The 22,569-nt window shown below is 35.0% G+C and overlaps 3 protein-coding genes and 2 long non-coding RNA genes across 6 annotated transcripts; 1 reads left to right on the top strand and 4 right to left on the bottom strand.

Moving 5' to 3' along the window:
* Nucleotides 1–1,832: 1,832 nt before the first annotated feature.
* Nucleotides 1,833–2,375, bottom strand: LOC147396052 (putative invertase inhibitor). The gene has a single exon (XM_086449784.1). It carries the CDS (start codon nt 2,373–2,375, stop codon nt 1,833–1,835), a length of 543 nt encoding a protein of 180 aa, XP_086305910.1.
* Nucleotides 2,376–9,859: 7,484 nt separating this feature from the next.
* On the top strand, nt 9,860–10,841 carry LOC147396051 (uncharacterized). Its single transcript, XR_015180727.1, has 3 exons — nt 9,860–10,118; nt 10,344–10,405; nt 10,491–10,841. It is a non-coding gene; the product is annotated as an uncharacterized LOC147396051 (long non-coding RNA).
* A 592-nt stretch (nt 10,842–11,433) lies between these two features.
* LOC147396050 (uncharacterized) lies at nt 11,434–13,908 on the bottom strand. 2 transcript variants are annotated; one of them, XR_015180726.1, is made up of 3 exons: nt 12,774–13,908; nt 12,599–12,682; nt 11,434–11,736 (listed from the first exon to the last, which is right to left on the bottom strand). It is a non-coding gene; the product is annotated as an uncharacterized LOC147396050 (long non-coding RNA). The 2 variants fall into 2 exon arrangements; XR_015180725.1 differs by having other exon boundaries at nt 12,599–13,908.
* A 235-nt stretch (nt 13,909–14,143) lies between these two features.
* LOC147396049 (uncharacterized) lies at nt 14,144–18,139 on the bottom strand. The gene is made up of 3 exons (XM_086449783.1): nt 16,973–18,139; nt 15,862–15,940; nt 14,144–15,594 (listed from the first exon to the last, which is right to left on the bottom strand). The coding sequence occupies exons 1-3, from the start codon at nt 18,137–18,139 to the stop codon at nt 14,144–14,146; spliced, it is 2,697 nt and encodes an 898-aa protein (XP_086305909.1).
* A 48-nt stretch (nt 18,140–18,187) lies between these two features.
* Nucleotides 18,188–18,679, bottom strand: LOC147396048 (uncharacterized). The gene has a single exon (XM_086449779.1). It carries the CDS (start codon nt 18,677–18,679, stop codon nt 18,188–18,190), a length of 492 nt encoding a protein of 163 aa, XP_086305905.1.
* Between the last annotated feature and the right edge of the window lie 3,890 nt (nt 18,680–22,569).

Here is a 22,569-nt window from a genome sequence, read left to right as displayed (position 1 = left end):
CATGTTTTGTCCTACATGGGTTAGAAGTTTTGGAATGGGCTGATTTTTGGTGAGGATGATCTCTACGGTTAGAAGATCCTCACCAAAAATCAGCCCATTCCAAAACCTCTAACCCCATGTTTACAAGTTGAAAAATTATGGACTGTCCATTTTTTGTAAATCATTTGTGATGGGGTTAGAAGTTTTGGAAGACAAAACTTCTAACCCTTGTAAGACAAAACATGTTGGGCAAATTGGTGGGTGCCGAACGGGACCCTTTATATATATATATATGGGTCCCTATCCGTGGCCAACAGTTTGGCAAACACTTTTTCAAAACATGGGTTAGAGGTCTTGGAATGGGCTGATTTTTGGTGAGGATGATCTCTACAGTGAGGAGATCATCCTCACCAAAAATCAGCTCATTCCAAAACTTCTAGCCCCATTTTACAAGTTGAAAAATCGTGAACCGTCCATTTTTTGTAAACCATTTTTGATGAGGTTAGAAGTTTTGGAATGGGCTGATTTTTGGTGATGATGATCTCCTCACCATAGAGATCATCCTCACCAAAAATCAGCCCATTCCAAGACCTCTAACCCATGTTTTGAAAAATGTGTTTGCCAAAATGTTTGCCAAACTGTTGGCCATTGAACGCTACTCTATATATATATCAATGATTCCATGTTTTCTGCTGAACAAATCCTGATCATTAAATTCTCTCTAGAGGCGCATATATATATATATATATATGCGCCTCTAGAGAGAATTTAATGATCAGGATTTGTTCAGCAGAAAACATGGAATCATTGATGGTGTCGTGGATTATAAATGGATAAGAGATGTAAAATTTGTGAATGATATTTTAGGCGTGAAGTATCTGCATTTTATAGAAATCATGAGAAGTTGGATTATAAATAATATCTCATTTAATTTTCAAATTTGCTGATGGGTGTGGCACATACTTTAGTACGTTTTTTTCTTTCTTTATCCAAATTGGATTTTAAATAATACACTGAATACGTGAATTTTTCAGGTAAATGTTTTATGTATTCCCAAAACTTCTCATAAAATATGTTTATGGTTTACATGATTTTATCTTTTTCTTAATTTTCTTTTAGAAAAACCAAAGGTAACCTTTTGCACATTTAGGGAAGTCCGATGTTCAAAATTTTGGAGGCACCCTTCTCTCGTAATATGACACAGTTTTTATATTTATTTCATGCCCAACTTTTTTTATTAATATTGAAAAATATTTTGGACGAGAGGGTTAAACTGAAATTTTGGAGCAGGATGGGCTCTTTAAAAGTTTTTTTCCCATTTAGGGGAACAGAACCAACCATTGGATTCATGTCGTGTCGTTGAGATCGATTTATCTCATTCACTTTCTGATCTGTCACATTCTTTAGACAACCTCAAGGGGTAGTGAATGATTCAGGCACGAGTTTGTGGACAATCTTGCAAGAGTTCCCTTGTTTATCACTCTTCAAAATTATGGAAAGCAAATGTTACAATTAAGATATAAGAACAATTTCTTTAGTCCAAAACTAAGTATATTGAAAAAGAAGACAGTTTACATTACTGCTCCAATTATATTTATGACAATTGAATTAAATTGGTCTGTAGGGGTGGGGATGATTTTTCTCATGATTTGTCTGCAATAACTAAAATTGAGAGGTAATACATACATTCATGAATTTGTGTGTTACAAATTAAGGTTAAATGTGGCAATAAAAGCTCTTAAAAAAATTATATTGCTATACCTAATTTTGTTCATAACACACCAAATGTTGAATTTAGTTGGTGTCATAATTATAACTGTGCCAATGAATGCTCTCTTAAAAATGTAGAAGATTCAAATTCTGGCCAAGAGATTGGTGATGGCTAACACATTGCTGCATAGCTGCTTGAAAACCACATTCCCATCAGTCAACGTGGTCTTATGGCCTGACTGGTCCTTGAATCCATTCTCGCAAGACTCAGCATTGGACATGGCTCCTTGCACCAAAGCGTCAATATCGCTATAACCTTCAGAATCTAAAGCTCCAAGCGAATCTTCGAGCTGATCAATAGCATCCATGTAATTCTCCGAGCAATCGTTCAGGCATTGTTGAATGAAGGAATCTGTTGTTTTATTAAGAAACTCACTAATGTAGTATGACATGTTGGTTGCATTGCTAACCGCGACATTGATCATGATCAAAGCTAAGGCCTTAAGGTCTGCTTTTTGGCTTCTTGGATCCGACTTTAGAGACTCGATGCATAGGTCCTTGTACACCGAGTGCTCGCAAGTTTGGGTTATCAGATCAACACTGGTTGCGTCATTCATGGCCAAGACCTGGTAAGGTTGGAGGGTGAGGGAGAGGAAGAGGAAGAAGAAATTTGGGATTGTGTCCATTTTTTCCTTCTTTTCTTGAGCAGAAATCAAATTGTGATGTTGAGATAAGGTTTTGGATTGAAGCTAATGTTAGAAGATAAAACAGTGGGAATGATGAGGTTATAGCGATTAAGTGTCGATATATCCATTTATGAGAGGAATGGGCTTTGCCAATCAATTACAGTTGAAACAGTCCTTTAACGGTAACTTTGTGTGGCTTCAAATAGAACTTTTCCAAGAGAACCGGAGTTAGTTAAGTTAGGTAAATAAGATAGGTAAAGTTTTAAAAATTGGACTGATCGTTGGACCAAAAATTTGTCCGACTGGAGTGCGACCCTAGTTTAATTTGGTTGGTCTGATTTACATTTGTTAGATATATAAAATATAAAATTAAAGTATACATATATTTTTTCCTCAATTACCTACTTTTAACTGCATAAATATATATATATATATATATATATATAACATTTCACGAGTTGACTCAAACGAGTTTAATAAAAAATATATTAAATTGACATTTATTTTAAAATAAATGATTTTTTTTCTTACAGAATATTATACATATATAGCATCGCATATTCAGTGTAAATAATTAAAATTACTCTGAGGGGAGTATTAGGGACTTTGGATTAGGGTTGTAAATGGATTGGATTTGATCCAATTTTGATCCATTCCGATAACATTGGATTTGGATCAAGGATTTTGGTTTTGACAATGATGTTGTTAAGTAATCCATCGGATCTATTATGGATTAACTATGCTCTGATAAAATATGAGAAAGTGCGTAAATTATGTTAAATATGTGAAGTTTATTTATATGTTGTGTATTAAATTAGATCTTTCGATTTGAACCCATCCGATTTTCATCAGAACAAATTTTGGTTCCTAATATCGATATCCAATAAAAACCTGATATGAAAATGGTTCTGATACAATCCTGATTAGATTGGTCCTAGATCACCCTAATATGACTTGGATTGGATCCATTGATAGACCCCTTAATGGCAGTAATTGTTGGGAAGAAAGGTTGATGATCTTTCAATCATGGGTCTCTTCATGATATATAAAAAGTAGAGTAATGCTGAAGTGGCCTCAAGATTGTACCTCATATCGTACTTTCCCGACGTGGCCTCAAGATTGTACCTTAAGATATGGTTCCTATACACTTTCATATCACGAAAGTGCGATATGAGATACAATCTTGAGGTCACTCCAACATGACTCTAAAAAATACTGTGAAGGAAATAAATTGACAAATCCACAATCATCCATACCCAAGAAGACTTGGGTAGCATAGTTAGCCCAAGTCATCTCCTCATATCAATAAAGAAGTTGGTGCGCGCGCGCGCACACACACACACACATACATATAGTGGCCAATTTGTCGAAAATTATTATTATGATATTTTGCAACACATGGCAATTCACATTTCGAAATCAATCCCGAGATTATCTCATGACTTAAACAAGCAATGATAAACATCTTAAAGGAATGTGTGAACTAGCACTAGTTTGATAAAAATCCAACACGTGCCACATCATGCAATAACTCATCTAGAGACTTGATATCACATCCATATAGGAGCGATGAAGAACTTTTATAGCAAATCATAAATATAAGTGAATTGTCATGTGGTAAGTATCTCAAGTATGCTAAGGGCCAATCCTGAATGGTGATTTCAGAACAAGTGTGCATACTTGAAAATTGTAAGGATTCCCAATAATCTATACATAACAACTATTTGAGTGAAAGAAAGTACAAAATCTTTAATTCTAAAATTTAAAAAATTTCACGCCGACTTAATTGTCGGAGTATTTTTAATTTTTTTTTTTCAATAAAAGTGCTCGAAGAGAAAGAAACTAATTGACTAGTAGCCCTCCTAATATCAGATGCTTATCTACACAAATAACAAATGGTTGGATAGAAATTTGGATGTAGACAAAACAATCCTATATAAAATTTTGGAAAAATTACTTAATGGACCCTGATGGAGAGACTTTTTTTTTAAGTAATCCTTAAGTTTTAGGCAGTCTCTTAATAGTTCATTTAGTAAACTTTTCTTTTCTTAATAGTCTCTGGACCTCATCTCCTAGATTTTTCACGATTGAATGTCCTAACCATTCTAACTCATCATTTTCATCCAACAAATTTGGAGTTTTGACATCTCAATTGAATTTTGGGGACTCCATTTCATCGGAAAGATTTAAAAAGGAAGAAGTTATTTTCAAGGTTTCTTTTTTTAAATATTTTGAAGATGTATATAAAAAGTAAGGTTTTTTTTTTTTTCTACCTTTTTTCTTAGTTTTTGAATGAAAGTCAATCAAGAATGATTCTTTGGGGTTGAAATCATCTAAACAATTCATTATCTCAAGTTTTTAGTCAATGTTTCCATTTATTTTAGTCGAAAAAATTCGAAAATTGAAAATGGGTTTATTTTACGAGTGTTGAGTTCACCACTTTTTATCAACAGTAAATAGTGGTAAGTTCGACAATAAGAATTGTGAACTCGGCACTAAATAAAAAAGCATTCAGTTCGACAATAAATAAAAATTAGTGAACTCAATAATAAATAAAAAAGCAACGAGTTCTCCAATAACAAGGGGCCATTGAGAAATAAAAAATTTACTAAATGTCCTATCAAACTACCACGCAAAAATGTAGTGACTATTTATAAATAAATCCCTCAGCCACGATCCTTTAAGTAGTTTTTTTTCTAAAATTTTGTTTTTTTGTTTTTTCAATTTGTGTTTTGGGGGACAGAGTACATAGAATGGGTTTGACAAGTAAGACAAAGTGGGAAAACCTGCATTTGTTGTGCTATCTTTGTCCATCCATGGAGCCCCCATTATTCATGCCTTCCCAATAACCGCGCAGATTCTTTCCCAAGTTCCAACGGCTACCTCTGCCAGCGTGCTTTTTCTTCTTCTTTGAAGGTAAAAATAGTAAGCTTTGAGGGGAATTATTGTAAATCGAGTAGAAGAGCAAAGCAATAAATTTGAAGGGTATTATTGAAAAATGGGAAGAAAGAAAAAAAAAAATAGTTAATTTAAAATTAGTCCTTAAGATACGCCGAAGATTGAATTTAAATCACTCTTTGTGAAATATAAAGATTATGGAAAGACAGCATCATGTTTTATTATATAAGATTATTTTCTTTTTGGAAGAGAAATAATATTCTAATGATTTACAAATTAAACATGAGTTCTTTTAGTAATTTAACATTAACGCATTAAAATGATAGGGCATTCTTGTCATTCAAACATAAATGGTTTATAAAAAAGGGTGGCGTTCGGAGGCCTTAAAGAGAGCCAAACATTTTTTAAATGTATGGGTTAGAGACTTTGGAATGGACTGATTTTTTTGTGAAGATGATCTCTATGATGAGGAGATCATCCTCACCAAAATCAGCCCATTTTGAAATTTCTAACCCCATAAAAAATTGTTTACAAAAATCACGTGGTCCACAATTCTTCAACTTGTAAATAGGGGTTAGAAGTTTTATAATTAGCTGATTTTTTGTGAAGATGATCTCTTCACCATAGAGATCATTCTCACAAAAAATCAGCTCATTCCAAAACTTCTAACCCCATCAAAAATGGTTTACAAAAAATGGACGGTCCACGATTTTTCAACGTGTAAACATGGGGCTAAACATTTCGGAATGGGCTGATTTTTGGGGAGGATGATCTTCTAATCATAGAGATCATCCTCACCAAAAATCAGCCCATTCCAAAACTTCTAACCCATGTAGGACAAAAAACGTTTGTTAAAGTGTGTGGTAAAACTTAGGGTGCTGAACATTTCCCATATATATATAGGGAAATGTTCAGCACCCTAAGTTTTACCACACACTTTAACAAACGTTTTTTGTCCTACATGGGTTAGAAGTTTTGGAATGGGCTGAATTTTTGTGAGGATGATCTCTATGATTAGAAGATCATCCTCCCCAAAAATCAGTTCATTCCGAAATGTTTAGCCCCATGTTTACAAGTTGAAAAATCGTGGACCGTCCATTTTTTGTAAATCATTTTTGATGGGGTTAGAAGTTTTGGAATGAGCTGATTTTTTGTGAGGATGATCTCCTCATCATAGAGATCATCCTCACTAAAAATCAGCCCATTCCGAAACTTCTAACCCATGTAGTACAAAACGCGTTTGTTAAAGTGTGTGGTAAAACTTAGGGTGCGGAACGGGACCCATATATATATAGGGTCCCGTTCGGCATCCAACCATTTACCCAACAATTTGGCCAACATATTTTGTCCTACATGGGTTAGAAGTTTTAGAATAGGCTGATTTTTTGTGAGAATGATCTCTATGGTGAGGAGATCATCCTCATCAAAAATCAGCCCATTCCAAAACTTCTAACCCCATCACAAATGATTTACAAAAAATGGACGGTCCACAATTTTTCAACTTGTAAACATGGGGTTAGAAGTTTTGGAATGAACTGCTTTTTGGTGAGGATGATCTTCTAACCGTAAAGATCATCCTCATTAAAAATCAGCCCATTCCAGAACTTCTAACCCATGTAGGACAAAACATGTTGGGCAAATGGTTGGGCGTTGAACATTTCCCACATATGGGAGCAGTTCAACAGTCCTAAAGTTTGCCAAACATTTTTCAAAACATAAGTTAGAAGTTTTGGAATGAGCTGATTTTTTATGAGGATGATCTCTACGGTGAAGAGATCATCCTCTCCAAAAATCAGTTCATTTTGAAATTTCTAACCCTAATTTACAAATTGAAGAATCGTGGACCGTGCAACTTTTGTAAATCACTTTTGATAGGGTTAGAAGTTTTGGAATAGACTGATTTTTGGTGAGGATGATCTCCTCATCATAGAGATCATCCTCACAAAAAATCAACTCATTCCAAAGCTTCTAACCCATGTTTTGAAAAATGTTTGGCAAACTTTAGGGCTGCTGAACTGCTCCTTATATATATATATATATATAATAAAGTGGAAAAAGTAAGGTTTTAAATATGTATCGACTTTAATGGAAAATATGTTTCTTCCAGAGCTGGAGTCGGACTCAAAACCCTTGCTCATTTTACAAGGCCCTTGCAATGACATCCAATTCTTGTTATTGGGATAGTGCTTATTAGGGGTGCACATTGGATTGGATAAATCCGAGAACCGAACAAATCCGAAGCTTTTGGATTGGATTGGCTTGGCTTGGATTGAACACACTCACAGTTCGGGTATGGATCGAAAAAAAAAATCCGATTGATTTGGTTCAGTTCCGGATTAGGCATATAATAGAACCGAACCAATCCGAAATCCGAACCAAATATATATATATATATATATGTATGTATGTGTATACATATATATATATATATATATGTATGTGTATACATATATATATATATATATATATATATATATATATATATATATATGTATATATATATATACATATATATACATATATATGTATATATATATATATATATACATATATATACATATATATATATATATATATATATATGTATATATATATATATATATATGTATATATATGTATATATATATATATATATATATACATATATATGTATATATATGTATATATATATATATATATATATATATCTATATTACATATATATATATATATATACATATATATATATATATATACATATCTATATATATATATATATATATATATATATATATATATATATATATATGGGCAACAAACATTTTGGCAAAAACATGGGTTAGAGGTTTTGGAATGGGCTGATTTTTGGTGAGGATGATCTCTATGGTGAGGAGATCATCCTCACCAAAAATCAGCCCATTCCAAAACTTCTAGCCCTATGTTTACAAGTTGAAAAATCGTGGACCGTCCATTTTTTGTAAACCATTTTTGATGGGTTAGAAGTTTTGGAATGGGCTGATTTTTGGTGATAATGATCTTCTCACCGTAGAGATCATCCTCACCAAAAATCAGCCCATTCCAAAACCTCTAACCCATATTTTGAAAAATGTTTTGCTAAAATGTTTGTCAAAATGTTTGTTGCTGAACATTTCCCTATATATATATATATATATATATATATATATATATATATATATATATATATATATATAGGGTCCCGTTCGCCACCCTTAGTTTTACCACACACTTTAACAAACGCGTTTTGTCTTACATGGGTTAGAAGTTTCGGAATGAGCTGATTTTTGGTGAGGATGATCTCTATGGTGAGGAGATCATCCTCACCAAAAATCAGCTCATTCCAAAACTTCTAACCCCATCAAAATTGATTTCCAAAAAATGGACGGTCCACGATTTTTCAACGTGTAAACATGGGGCTAAACATTTCGGAATGGGCTGATTTTTGAGGAGGATGATCTTCTAATCATAGAGATCATCCTCACCAAAAATCAGCTCATTCAAAAACTTCTAACCCATGTAGGACAAAAAACGTTTGTTAAAGTGTGTGGTAAAACTTAGGGTGCTGAACATTTCCCATATATATATATGGGTCCCGTTCAGCACCCTAAGCTTTACCACACACTTTAACAAACGTTTTTTGTCCTACATGGGTTAGAAGTTTTGGAATGGGCTGATTTTTGGTGAGGATGATCTCTATGGTGAGGAGATCATCCTCACCAAAAATCAGCTCATTCCAAAACTTCTAACCCCATCAAAATTGATTTACAAAAAATGGACGGTCCACGATTTTTCAACGTGTAAACATGGGGCTAAACATTTCGGAATGAGCTGATTTTTGGGGAGGATGATCTTCTAATCATAGGGATCATCCTCACCAAAAATCAGCTCATTCCAAAACTTCTAACCCATGTAGGACAAAAAACGTTTGTTAAAGTGTGTGGTAAAACTTAGGGTGCTGAACATTTCCCTATATATATATATATATAGGGAAATGTTCAGCACCCTAAGTTTTACCACACACTTTAACAAACGTTTTTTGTCCTACATGGGTTAGAAGTTTTGGAATGAGCTGATTTTTGGTGAGGATGATCCCTATGATTAGAAGATCATCCTCCCCAAAAATCAGCCCATTCCGAAATGTTTAGCCCCATGTTTACACGTTGAAAAATCGTGGACCGTCCATTTTTTGTAAATCATTTTTGATGGGGTTAGAAGTTTTGGAATGAGCTGATTTTTGGTGAGGATGATCTCCTCACCATAGAGATCATCCTCACCAAAAATCAGCTCATTCCGAAACTTCTAACCCATGTAAGACAAAACGCGTTTGTTAAAGTGTGTGGTAAAACTAAGGGTGGCGAACGGGACCCATATATATATATATGGGTCCCGTTCGCTGGCTAACAGATTGCCCTACGGTTTAGCAAACATTTCTGGACAGTTGGATATATATCCGATGAACGGACAAGATTGAATGTTACAACGATCTACGTTTAAGTTAAAAAGAAAATCCTATTTTATACCGCCATCCTTCAACTTACAATTTATTAATCCTACCTCCTTAATCAATTAATCCTCAAATCAAACACAGACACAGAGAGAGAGAGAGAGAGAGAGAGAGAGAGTTCTATTCTCTCTCTCTATTCTCCGTCGTTGAAACCCTCTCGGCCATCTCTCTCACGCTCTCGCTGTTCGGACTTTCTTGCTGCAACTATCTCCCTCTCGACCTTCTCTCTCTAATCGCGGCAACTCTCTCCCTATTCCTCGCTGCAACTACCTTGCACGAACGGCTTTCAACTCGACCTCTTCGTGATTTTCCAGCCGTGTACCCTAAGGAAAGCTCAATGGCAGGTAAGCATTCTTCTCTCTCTCGCGATGGGTTTTGGAGTATTGATTATGTACGAGTCCACCTCCCTAAGGCATATTGTGTGTTAGACCGTCGTTAGTGCTAGATGACCAAGTTTTTGGTCTGCGGAGTTATCTTGTGGTCAAACATGCTTTGTCTACTATTTTATCTTGGATTTAGATGCAACTTTCTAAATTGCTAAGTTAAAAAAGACATTACTTTGCATTCAGGTTAGCATAACTCTGATTGCCACTGGATTCAAACGCTAAGATGAGACTGAAGGCATTTCGAGGTAGATATCTCCCTTCTCTCCATAAGATTCTTATTCTCTCTTTCTCATAAAGTTCTTATTTTCTTGATTTGGGTAAAAATTCCAGGGGAATTAGTCAGTATATGGAGATGTCAACCTTGGGATGAATCGACGCCCTTCCTCTTTCACTGAAGGCGGCTCAGTGGAGATTCCGGAGTTCCTGAAAAGGAAAGGACGATCACGCTATCCTAGAGCTTGACACATTCATTTTTGTAATATACATCTATTGGAAGTTTATGTTTCTCTTCCTAACTTGAAATCCCTTCACAGTGATTAACAACACCCCCCACGAAATTCAAGTTCTTGTCTTGTTTCGAACTCCAGATGAATGGGTAATATTGTTGAAGATCCCTTATCAATTTTTAAATAAAAAATAATGGTGGGGTTGATTAATGTCTACAATTGTTTGCAAGGAAATTCATCTTCAATTGATTGCTGAAGATCTATGAAGAATTTTTGCTTCTCCATAATTGGGGTGAAGCATAGATGAAGACAATGTTTTCATTTTATTATATATATGAAAATTTAATTGTTAGCGATACTTTTTTCGGAACACCTTCGATTTAGCTTCATTGGAATCAAAGATTTTGGTTGAAGTTGAGATGAAACCGACAACTCTCAGCCCCTCCAGTGTAATCACTTGGGGGCATCTAATGGGGTCCTGCAAATGTTCTAGACCAAATCTTTGATTTGAATTGGATTCAGTTGACCATGGTCTTAAGAGTGCTTGGTATTTAATCAATCCTTTGATCACAAGCTTTGCTTGTCAACGCTTATTACATGCAAAGCTTGGACAAAAGAAGGCCCTAGTGTAGAAATCCAAATCAGCCATCTAATATTTATCCTGGCGGCGTGGGATTTTAAACATGTGGCCACAATGTAGGATAATATGAGGTTTTAAATGGATGCAGTAAAGTAATGGCCAACTCACATGGTAAAGGAACATCTGTTCATGAAATTTTATGTTGTTGACATTGTATTTTTTTTTTAAGTTTAGATGACTCAATACATGCACATCAATGCGAGGTAAAATTCCTTAGCAGTGAAACAATCAATCGTTTATTGATAGTATGATAACAAGCATACATTTCTTCATAAAATCTAAATTCTTGATTTTCGAAAGCTGCAACTTAGATAAAGGAGTGTTTCCACAATTCCTTCAAGTACATGATCAGGCATGCATAACTGATAAGGAAAACCATGAAACAATGACTTTGATGTTAGTAAAGGGCATTGGCATATCAGGGTGAAGAAGCTAACTCCCATATCTTTATAGTCCCATCATCACTTGCAGAAGCTAGAAGCTGGGTTTCCTGCCAAATTTTCAAGAACCAACACAAGCATCATTTAAGTACTCCTTTATGACATTGGAAGAATATGCAAACATGGTTGAGAGTCATCTCGTTATCTCGGACGATTTTTAAAACCATGTCAGCAAAGCAAAGCTTAGAATTGCTATTGTTGATGATGTTACCATCACTTGAACTTCAAACCTTTTGGTTGAAGTACCGAAGATGCTCTCATGCAAGCAACATAGAGAAGATGCAAAGTAGAATAATAGAAACTCATGGTAAAAGGGCATCCCTGGGTATGCCCACACTTTTCTAGTCAGTGTCGTATGAAGCTTATTCAATGCATGTGCTATATAAAATATTATTCAACTCCTTGATCAACTACCATAATAATAAAAGAGGAGACATCAGGTGGGTCATGGAAGTTCCAAAATCATGTTTTGTAGATTGAGCGTAACAAAGATGAGGATGCTGACATGGATGAGTGGAAAGAAATAAAATTAGAAATGAACGCATTCATGAAAATGTAGTAGATCCAACACATGGCGAAGGAACGTCGATTGAGATGGTTTGGTCATGAGCAACAAAAAAAAAATAATAACTACCAACTTTGAAGAAACGTGGAACTTTAATCCAAAAGAGCGAGATGAAGATAAAAAAGGACAGGTTTGAGATAGGGAAAGCAGAGATGAACACACTTGAATTAACTATGAGACATGACCTTACGATGAAATTCAATGGAAGAGAAAGATTCATTAAGCTGACCTCAAATTCTTTCGATAAGGAAAATGTAAGGCTTTTATGATGATGGATTCATTCAACCGATCCCCCACTCTTCCCTACAAACCATAGTATCTAATTATTTCCAAAAAGAACAGCATACCTTGGAGCTCCATCGCACTGAATTTACATCCATGTCATGGGCCTTTTCCTTCTTCAGAAGCAGCTTATAGGATGGTCCATCAACCTGCAGAATTGAGAATATTTTTTTTTTGTAACTAGATAAAAATTTTGTGAAGAAATCAGCTAAAAAAGGAAAGGGGAGGAAATGGAACTACCACTGTATCTGCTACTCCATAACATGTTAAGGGAGGTCAAACCATCAACAAGAGTCCATAATTTCCAAGAGTTGCAGAACAGAAACACCATCTCTTTTTGCAGTTCAAGACTTCACAAGTTTGGGTTGTAGATCAAAAGCTTAAGATCTTCAAACCAAACAAAAATTATAAATTTATGAAAAAGGTGGACTATGTGCAAGGTGTGTGGTAGAGTCCATGAAGCATGCTAGACTTCAGGTTCATCATCTACATTCCATATTGAATTCCCAATATTTGGTTAGGTTCTCCTTTTTGTGTAGATCGTAACACTAGTTCTTTAGTTCTAATAATACCTCAAATGGATATAACAGCCTCCCAAAGATGAACAGGTAGCTCAATTCTCAACATTTTTATTGGGTGTCTTTCCCGAATTTATTAGCTGGGGGAGCATAATGTACCATCCTAAGGTAGCATGTCAATTGTTGATACAACTATTGTACTGCTTGATGAGAAACTAAGGCATAGAGAAAATAAGAGAATTACTATTGCCACACCAACTGTGTGCAATTATTTGGTGATTTACAAATTGGAATTGGTGTGGCATTAGTAAAAGTTGGTGTGGCAATAGTAGCTCTTGAAAATAATCCAGTTGAACAGGTGACCATTGGGTTCTTTGTCTCTTGTCAAGCTTATGTGATTGAGTCAAGTAATTCATTGTTGATTTGCAGAAATAAAGAGTAATTACAGACTAACAGTCAGCAGACAGAAAGAAAGATATGAGGATTACCAAACCATTTTCGTTCTAAACGAAAATACGTATAGTATCATCAGCTGCTGCACTAGCAATAATGCCCTCCATGTTATATTCACAAATGAATCACAATAAAATCCTCATAAAATATGCGCTTAAATCATCTATAGATTAGATAAGAATGGGTTTTGTGCCAAATGGCAAAGAAGGATAAATACATGTTTCTAGTCTACATCAAGGTGATCTCCTCTTTGCTTTCCTCTTCAGAGAAAACAGAAAAACCCATTGCAAGAAATCAAATCTGTATTTTCATTTGGGTAAGATTACATTGGAACCACATTAAGAAATCAAAACCCATTGCAAGAAATCAAAACCCATCGCGAGAGAGAGAAGAATGCTTACCTGCCATTGTGTCAAGTTTTAGATGAATTGAACTTTGTGGTTTGTGAGAAAAGATCATGGAGATAAAAGTAGAAGAGATGAACTGAAAAATACTTTCATGAATTGAAATTGGATTGTCTGAATTACAGAGTACTTGAACTATATTTATACAAGGCAAGATGAGAAATAACAGACTAACTAACTCATAACAGAAACATAACAGACTAACTAAGTCATAACAGAAAAATAACTGTAATAATTAACTCATCTTCTCCTCTTCTAGTTTAACACGTGTAGCTTTAGATTGTAATTCCATTTGTTCAATCCGTGAGGCTATATTCCAACACCCCCCCTCAAGATGAACATGTATATTTAGGATGTTCATCTTGCGGAGAGTATGATGAAATGGAAGAGAGCCTAGAGGCTTTGTTAAAATATCTGCTAATTGCAATCTTGAAGGGACATAGAAGAGCTTGATGATATTTTGTTGCAGCTTCTCTCGAATAAGATGACAGTCTATCTGTATGTGCTTTGTTCTCTCGTGTTGGACTGGATTAGTTGCAATAGATAATGCTGATTTACTGTCTGTATAAACCAAAGTTGGCAGGTGGTGGTTGATACTTAGGTCCTGTAGTGCATAAAGGAGCCATTGAATCTCACAAGCGGTTGAAGCAAGGGCCCGATATTCTGCTTCTGCAGAAGATCTGCTGATGGTAGCTTGTTTTTTACTCTTCCATGAAATTAATGAATCACCCAAGAAGATGGCAAAGCCTGTTACACTCCTTCGAGTGTCAATACACCCTGCCCAATCACTGTCTGAGAAAGCCTTGAGCTGCAATTTTGATGAAGCTGGGAAGAATAAGCCTTGTCCAGGGGTCGCCTTTAGATACCTGAGAACTCGAATGGCGGCTTGGTAATGACTAACAGCTGGTTTGGCTAAAAATTGACTGAGAACTTGGACAGAATAGGCAAGGTCAGGTCGAGTTAGTGTTAAGTATAACAACCTCCCAACTAATCTTCTATAGGCTGAAGGATCTTCATATAAAGCAGAATCTGAAGCAGTGAGCTTTAAATTCGATTCCATTAGAAAAGCTGCAGGTTTTGCACCAAGAATTCCAGTTTGTTCAAGTATGTCTAGAACATACTTCCTTTGACAAATTGATATGCCAGTTTTAGATCTTGCTACCTCCAATCCGAGAAAATATTTGAGTTCCCCCAAATCTTTAATTGTAAACTTATCATGTAGAAAAGTTTTGAGCAGTTGAATTTCAAGCAAGCTGTCACTGGCTAAAAGAATATCATCTACATAGACTAGTAAAGCTATGAAGGATGAGTCAGATTTCTTGATAAACAAAGAACAATCTGAGCTACCTTGAGTAAAACCATAGTCAAGCAATGCTGTGGACAGTTTAGCAAACCATTGCCTAGATGCTTGTTTCAAACCATAAAGACTCTTCAAAAGTTTACAAACTTTATTTTCTCCTTTGACAACCAAACCAGGGGGCAACTCCATATAAACTTCTTCATGCAATTCACCATGTAAAAAAGCATTATTAACATCTAATTGGTGAATATGCCAATTTTTAATAGCAACTATAGCAAGCAGTAGCCGAATGGAAGTAATCTTTGCTACTGGAGAAAAAGTATCAAAGAAGTCCAATCCTTCTTGTTGAGTGTAACCTTTAGCTACCAATCTAGTTTTGTGTCGTTCTATAGTTCCATTTGCCTTATACTTGATTCGAAATACCCACTTACAACCTATGGTCTATTTATTTTTAGGAAGAGTAACAAGTTCCCAAGTCTTATTTAACTCTAAGGCATTTATTTCATTTTGCATTGCAGATTGCCATTCAGGAATTGTAGCAGCCAATTTATAATTTTTGGGTTCTTGGGAGGCTGAAAGGGATACTAGAAAGGCTTTATGAGAAGTGGACAATCGATTTGCAGAAAGAAAATCAGATATGGGATATAGAATACCTTTGTTAGGAGAGCAAGCAACAATAGCAGATGAATGAGTTGCATTTGAAACCTGTGAAGCAGTACCACAATAGTAATCCTGCAAGTAATTTGGCATTTGTTTAATTCTTGAAGATTTTCTAAGAGGTTGTGAGGCTATTTGAGAAATAGATTCGTTGTTCAAAGGTAGTTGATGATTGGGAAGATTTTGATCGGCGATGAGGTGTGGATTGGATGTGATATTCTGATCTGAATTAATGTTCTGATGTGAAGTTGGATTTGTATCAGAATAAATAGCAGAAGAATGAAAGTAGAAATCTGAAGCAGAATTTGTTGGAGGAAATAAGAAGGTATGTATCTCAGGATTAGATGGAAAAGCCTTGAAAGGAAAGACATTTTCATAAAATACTACATTTCTTGAGATGAAGACCTTATTTGTGTTAAGGTCAAGTAGTTTGTAGCCTTTTATGTCAGAAGGATAACCTAAGAATAGACATTTTGTAGCTCTCGGGTCAAATTTATGTCTATGATTTGTGAGTGTTGAGGCAAAACAAAGACAACCAAACACTTTGAGGTGAGAAAGATTAGGTGGTTTATCAAATAGCATTTCGAATGGTGTTTTGTTTTTGAGAAGAGGAGTAGGAATTCTGTTTATAATGTGTGCTGCAGTTAATACACAATCGCTCCAAAAGATGAAAGGCATGTTTGCTTGAAACATTAAGGCCCTGGCAGTATTTAATAAATGTTGATGTTTCCTCTCCACAACTCCATTTTGTTGTGGAGTTTCCACACAACTTCTTTGATGTATAATGCCATTGTCATTATAGAATTGAGTCAAGAGAAATTCAAGTCCATTGTCTGACCTTACTATTTTGATAGAAGTACTAAACTGTGTTTTTACCATTGTACAAAAATTTTTAAGGATAGAAGAAACTTCAGATTTCATCTTGAGCATGTAGACCCAAGTACAACGTGTATAGTCATCAACTATAGTAAGAAAGTATTTGAAACCAAAGTAGGAAACAACATTGAAGGGACCCCATATATCACAATGGATCAAGTCAAACATTTTATTTGAACTGGTTTGAGATACAGGAAATGAAAGCTTTCTTTGCTTTGCTAAATGACATACATCACAGACATTTGTAGAATTGAAAGGTATAGATGACTCTAGCTGTCTAAGAAAAGGTAATCTCGAGTTAGAAACATGGCCTAATCTATAATGCCAAGTATCTAATTGATTTTGAGTAATAACTGAGACAAAAGATGAAGAATTAAACTTGGGTTGATTGTAGATAGCAGTTTTTGAAGTAGCTTGAGATAGGTGGTACAGTCCATGTTTTTCAAAGGCAATCCCAATCATCTTCTTTGTTGAATGGTCCTGTAAAAGGCAGTAGGAGTCAAAGAAAGAGACACAAATATTAGACTGCTTTGCTAGTTTAGAAACAGATAGTAAATTGAATGAAAAACTGGGAACACATAACACATCATGCAAATATAATGTGTTTGAGAGACAAACATTGCCAATATGTGAAGCTGGAACAGAGTTCCCATTTGGCAAATTAATAGAAGTATTGATTGATGTAGGTGTAGATGAATATAATAGTGGTGAACAGATCATATGATCTGTTGCACCTGTATCCAGAATCCATGAAGATACATATTGTAAAGAGGAAGAAACAGAATAGCAAAGGTTTGAAGGTTTACCAGAAAATTGAGAAGTAACAATGTTTACAGCTGTTGAAGGTGTTTGGGTAGGTATTGGCGATGAGTTAGAATTTGCAAGTGCTAGCAATTTATTGAACTCCTCAGAAGTTAAAGAAAACTTTTGATTCTCGTTACTGTTTTGAATATAGACCTCAGAGGTTGACATAGCAGCATGAGCAGTAGGTGGATTCCGTTTCCCTTTTGGTCCAGTCCAGCCAGGAGGGTATCCATGAAGTTGGAAACATTTCTCTACGGTATGGCCATTGTATCCACAATGAGTGCAATATAGAGAAGATCTCTTTTGTTTGTCTTTGAAAAACTTCGATGGAACAGATGGAACAGGTGGCTGATTATTCTGTTTGGCAAGCAAAGCATGAGTTTCATTGCTGACAGAATTATTGAGTTGTCGCTGGCTTTCCTCTTGAAGTAGTAAAGAGAATACTTTTGCCATACTCGGCAATGGTGAAACCATAAGCAATTGGCTTCGAATGGAAGCGTAGGAGTCATTTAAGCCAACCAAGAATTTTAACACATAATCAGACTGCTGTCTAATGAGTAAAAAATCAAACAGGTTGCAGGTACATGTTGCCATCTTTCCACAGCTACAAGTTGGGAATGGTTTGTAATTAACATACTCATCTCATAAGGTCTTGAAAGAACTAAAATACTCAGTGATCGATAAAGAACCCTGAGTAATAGAACTTAGAGATTTTTCAAGATGAAAAACTCTCGGACCATCGCTTCGTAAGTATCTAGTTTTCAACTCTTTCCAAAGATCAACAGCAGATGCAACATAAAGAAGACTGTTTCTGATTTCCTTGGAAATAGAATTCATTAACCACGAGAGAACCAAATTATTGGCACGCAGCCAAGCAGTATGAAGAACACACTGATTAACAGGAGGAGCAAGAATCGTACCATCAATGAACGCTGCTTTGTTCTTAACTGTTAGAGCAATGGTGATTGATCGACTCCATGCGATATAGTTATCACCAGTAAAGATTTCTGAAACAAGTAATGCACCAGGATTGTCGCTTGGATACAAAAAGTATGGACTTGATGAATCATCCGAAGGATTGATCGTGCGATGAGAAGTATGAGAACGGATAGAATTTTCGTCATCCGAAGTCATTTCTGGAATTTCTCCAAGAAATGCAAGAAAGTATGTAGAAGGAAAATGACAAAGATTTCAGAGCAAAATCTTTGTAAGGTCGCGGAAGCAAAAAAAAAAAAAGAAAATTTGATTTTTAATCTGATACCATGTCAAGTTTTAGATGAATTGAACTTTGTGGTTTGTGAGAAAAGATCATGGAGATAAAAGTAGAAGAGATGAACTGAAAAATACTTTCATGAATTGAAATTGGATTGTCTGAATTACAGAGTACTTGAACTATATTTATACAAGGCAAGATGAGAAATAACAGACTAACTAACTCATAACAGAAACATAACAGACTAACTAAGTCATAACAGAAAAATAACTGTAATAATTAACTCATCTTCTCCTCTTCTAGTTTAACACGTGTAGCTTTAGATTGTAATTCCATTTGTTCAATCCGTGAGGCTATATTCCAACACATTGAGCTTTCCTTAGGGTTCACGGCTGGAAAATCACGAAGAGGTCGAGTTGAAAGCCGTTCGTGCGAGGTAGTTGCAGCGAGGAATAGGGAGAGAGTTGCCGCGATTAGAGAGAGAGGGTCGAGAGGGAGATAGTTGCAGCGAGAAAGTCCGAACAGCGAGAGCGTGAGAGAGATGGCCGAGAGGGTTTCAACGATGGAGAATAGAGAGAGAGAACAGAACTCTCTCTCTCTCTGTCTGTGTTTGATTTGAGGATTAATTGATTAAGGAGGTAGTATTAATAAATTGTAAGTTAAAGGATGGCGGTATAAAATAGGATTTTCTTTTAACTTAAACGCAGATCGTTGTAACATTCAATCTTGTCCGTTCATCCGACATATATCTAACTGTCCAGAAATGTTTGCTAAACCGTAGGGCAATCCGTTAGCCAGCGAACGCCCCCCTATATATATATATAAACAAAACTTTCGTTATGTATTTCTCTCTTCTTCTTTTAATTAGAAGAAGTCTAAAAACCTAGCCTTTGTCGCTGTCGTTCGTCTCCCTCACTCACCTCACCTCGCCACCTCGTCGGAAAACGAAGAGGTAACTCTCTTTCTCTCTCTCTCTTTCCCTCAACTGTGTTACGAAGAAGTAACACTAACTCATCTTGCATCTGTGGACGTATATTTTCTTACTAAATCACTTATTTATTTTAATTTGCATACTTTTACGATACTATCTTTGAAGGCTAATGTCGTTTAATTTAAAGAAATAAATCTTTTGTTGGAGAAATCAAATTATGATGCAGGATTTATGTGTACAACCAAAGGTTGAAAACCGAAACCCTCTAGACTCTTTTATACATCATGCCAGGCTTGTAATCCATGTAAAATCTTAAGTTTTCCAGGTCAATGGTTTAGTTAGCTTTCAGTCAATTTTCAGTTAAACGATTTCTATTTTCTAATTTTTTCATGATTTTTGTTTTTAATGTGTTAAAAATAATGAGTATTTTGGATTGATTCATGATTTTTATTACTATTGAAAATAATAAATATGAGAACCGAGAATTGATCTAAACCAATCCGAACCAAGATTGGATTGGTTCAGTTATATACGGTAATTGGATTGATTCAGTTCCAAATTTGTAGAACAATCATGTTTGGTTCGACTCCAATTTTGCCAAAATCCGAACCATGTGCACCCTTAGTGCTTATGATACATGTACATTCAAATCCCGCATAATAGGTATGCTCAACATCACGAATGATTTATAAAGAAATAAGGGGCATGTGCCATTTTACTCATGTAGAGGACTTTTTTAGAATCTGGCACGTCGGGATATACAATAATGTTTATACTCCTCAAACTCCATGCATGCATTGATGCAGCAATGTGGTACTTGCCAAATAGATTCTAATAGTCAAATTTTAATTTAGGCTTTCGGTAATTTTTGTATATTGCCACACGAACCTTTACTAATGCCACACCAATTCTTATGTATATCATCAAAGAATTGCGCATAATTGGTGTAACGATAGTAAAAGTTGATGTGGCAATAGTAACTCTTTTTTTCTTTTCTTCAAGTCACCTGCCGGGCCAAAGCAAAGAAATACCCCTTCTTATATAAGCTTACCCATCATTTTACTAGAGAATTCCTTTCATTCCTATGGTTAGTTGTCCATTCTTTTCTCTTATCTTGATTTTAGACGGCCGTGATAACTTTTTTTTTTTTTTCCCTTTTTCGAATGTCATCATATCGATCATGTGTAGATAAGATATTCCTGATTTGCTATCTTTAGGGGATCTCTAATTAGTAAATCCAACTACGGTGCTCTTATATTTTGCTCACACACATAATGGTGTCTAATGCAAAAGTTGATTTGATTAGCGTGAAAGTGATGCAAAAATACAATAATATAATAGTGTAGAAGAAACCACACCTATGCCATTATTGCACTTTACCATGTAGCACTCAAGTATTTTATTAAGGACAAATTACCATTTCTTGGGTTCAATATGACGAAATTCTAAGACCCCACACTATTCATTTTAATTCTCAAAACATGTTTTCAAGTGAGTTTGTTGGTATGTTTTCTAATTTAAACTGACGATCTCGTCGTTAAAAAATGATGAACTTGCTGATAATTACTAGTGATCTCGTCGTTAAAAAATAAGGATATTTATCTTTAAATCTACTGGTGAGATTGTCACTTTTTTATTAGCGATATTGTCACTTAAAAATCAAGGATATTTGTTCTTTAAATTTACCAATGAGTTCATCACTTTTTTATCAACGAGATCGTCATTTTAAATTAGAATACCTACCAGTGAACTCCCTCGAAAATATGTTTTGGGAATTAAAATGAATAGTGTATCAGAATCGAAACTTTTGCAAAAGTTGCACACATTTTGGAAAAATATCTTTTATTAAAGGTTTCATTGTCAACCACTAACAAACTCTGCCTCATTAGGCGCCCAAGACTCTCAAAAGTAGTGTCATTATCAGGCCCAACGATTATATTAGAGAGCTAATATTGGCACCCCAAATTTTATTTATTACACTCCAGTTAAAAAAACATGGGGCAAATGACCATTTCGTGTGCTGAATATGATGAAATTCCGTTTTTGATACATTATTCACTTTAATACTCAAAACATGTTTTCAAGCAAGTTCGTTGATAGGTATTCTAAATTAAAGTAACAATCTCTCTGATAAACAGTGACAAACTCCTTGATAATTACCAGCAATCTCATTGTTAAAAAATAAGGATATTTGTCTTTAAATTCAATGAATGACTAGTGCAGCATTTATTTATTTATTGTGATTGCTTTTGCTCGTGTTATCTTTGAAACCAAAGTATTTCTTGCAAAATGGTTTTGAAACTTGTACTTTTGTCAACATTGATTTTAAACGAATAATTACTCCTTGCAAAAAATTATTGAACCAACAATAATTTTTATGAGCATGGTTGAGGTACAAAAAAAAAAATAGTGCAACATTTATTTATTTTTTGGAGTGTAATCATCCATCACTTAAAAAAATTCTCATTTGCACTCCATTGGATGATTACACTCCAAAAAATAAAAAAATGTTGCACTATTTTTTTTTGTACCTCAACCATGCTCTTAAAAATTATTGTTGGTTCAATAATTTTTTGCAAGGAGTAATTATTCGTTTAAAATCAATGTTGACAAAAGTACAAGTTTCAAAACCATTTTGCAAGAAATACTTTGGTTTCAAAGAGAATACGAGCAAAATCAATAACAAGTAGAATAGAGTATGACTAAAGATCATGGGCAAAGTAGAGCACAAAACAAATAATACAAAGCCACAAAAAGATTAATAAGTTTTAAACTTTAAAAGATAACTATAGATATGTAGGCTTCAAAACCTTTAGGGAAGTTTGAGCTCATCTACATGGGTTTAAGAGTCGTCACCATTTAATTGAAATGCAAATGGAC

The sequence above is a fragment of the Akebia trifoliata genome, chromosome 8, assembly GCF_017979445.1.
Source record: "Akebia trifoliata isolate Shusen 1 chromosome 8, ASM1797944v1, whole genome shotgun sequence".
NCBI lineage: Eukaryota > Viridiplantae > Streptophyta > Magnoliopsida > Ranunculales > Lardizabalaceae > Akebia > Akebia trifoliata.
This window is presented reverse-complemented; position numbering and strand designations above follow the sequence as displayed.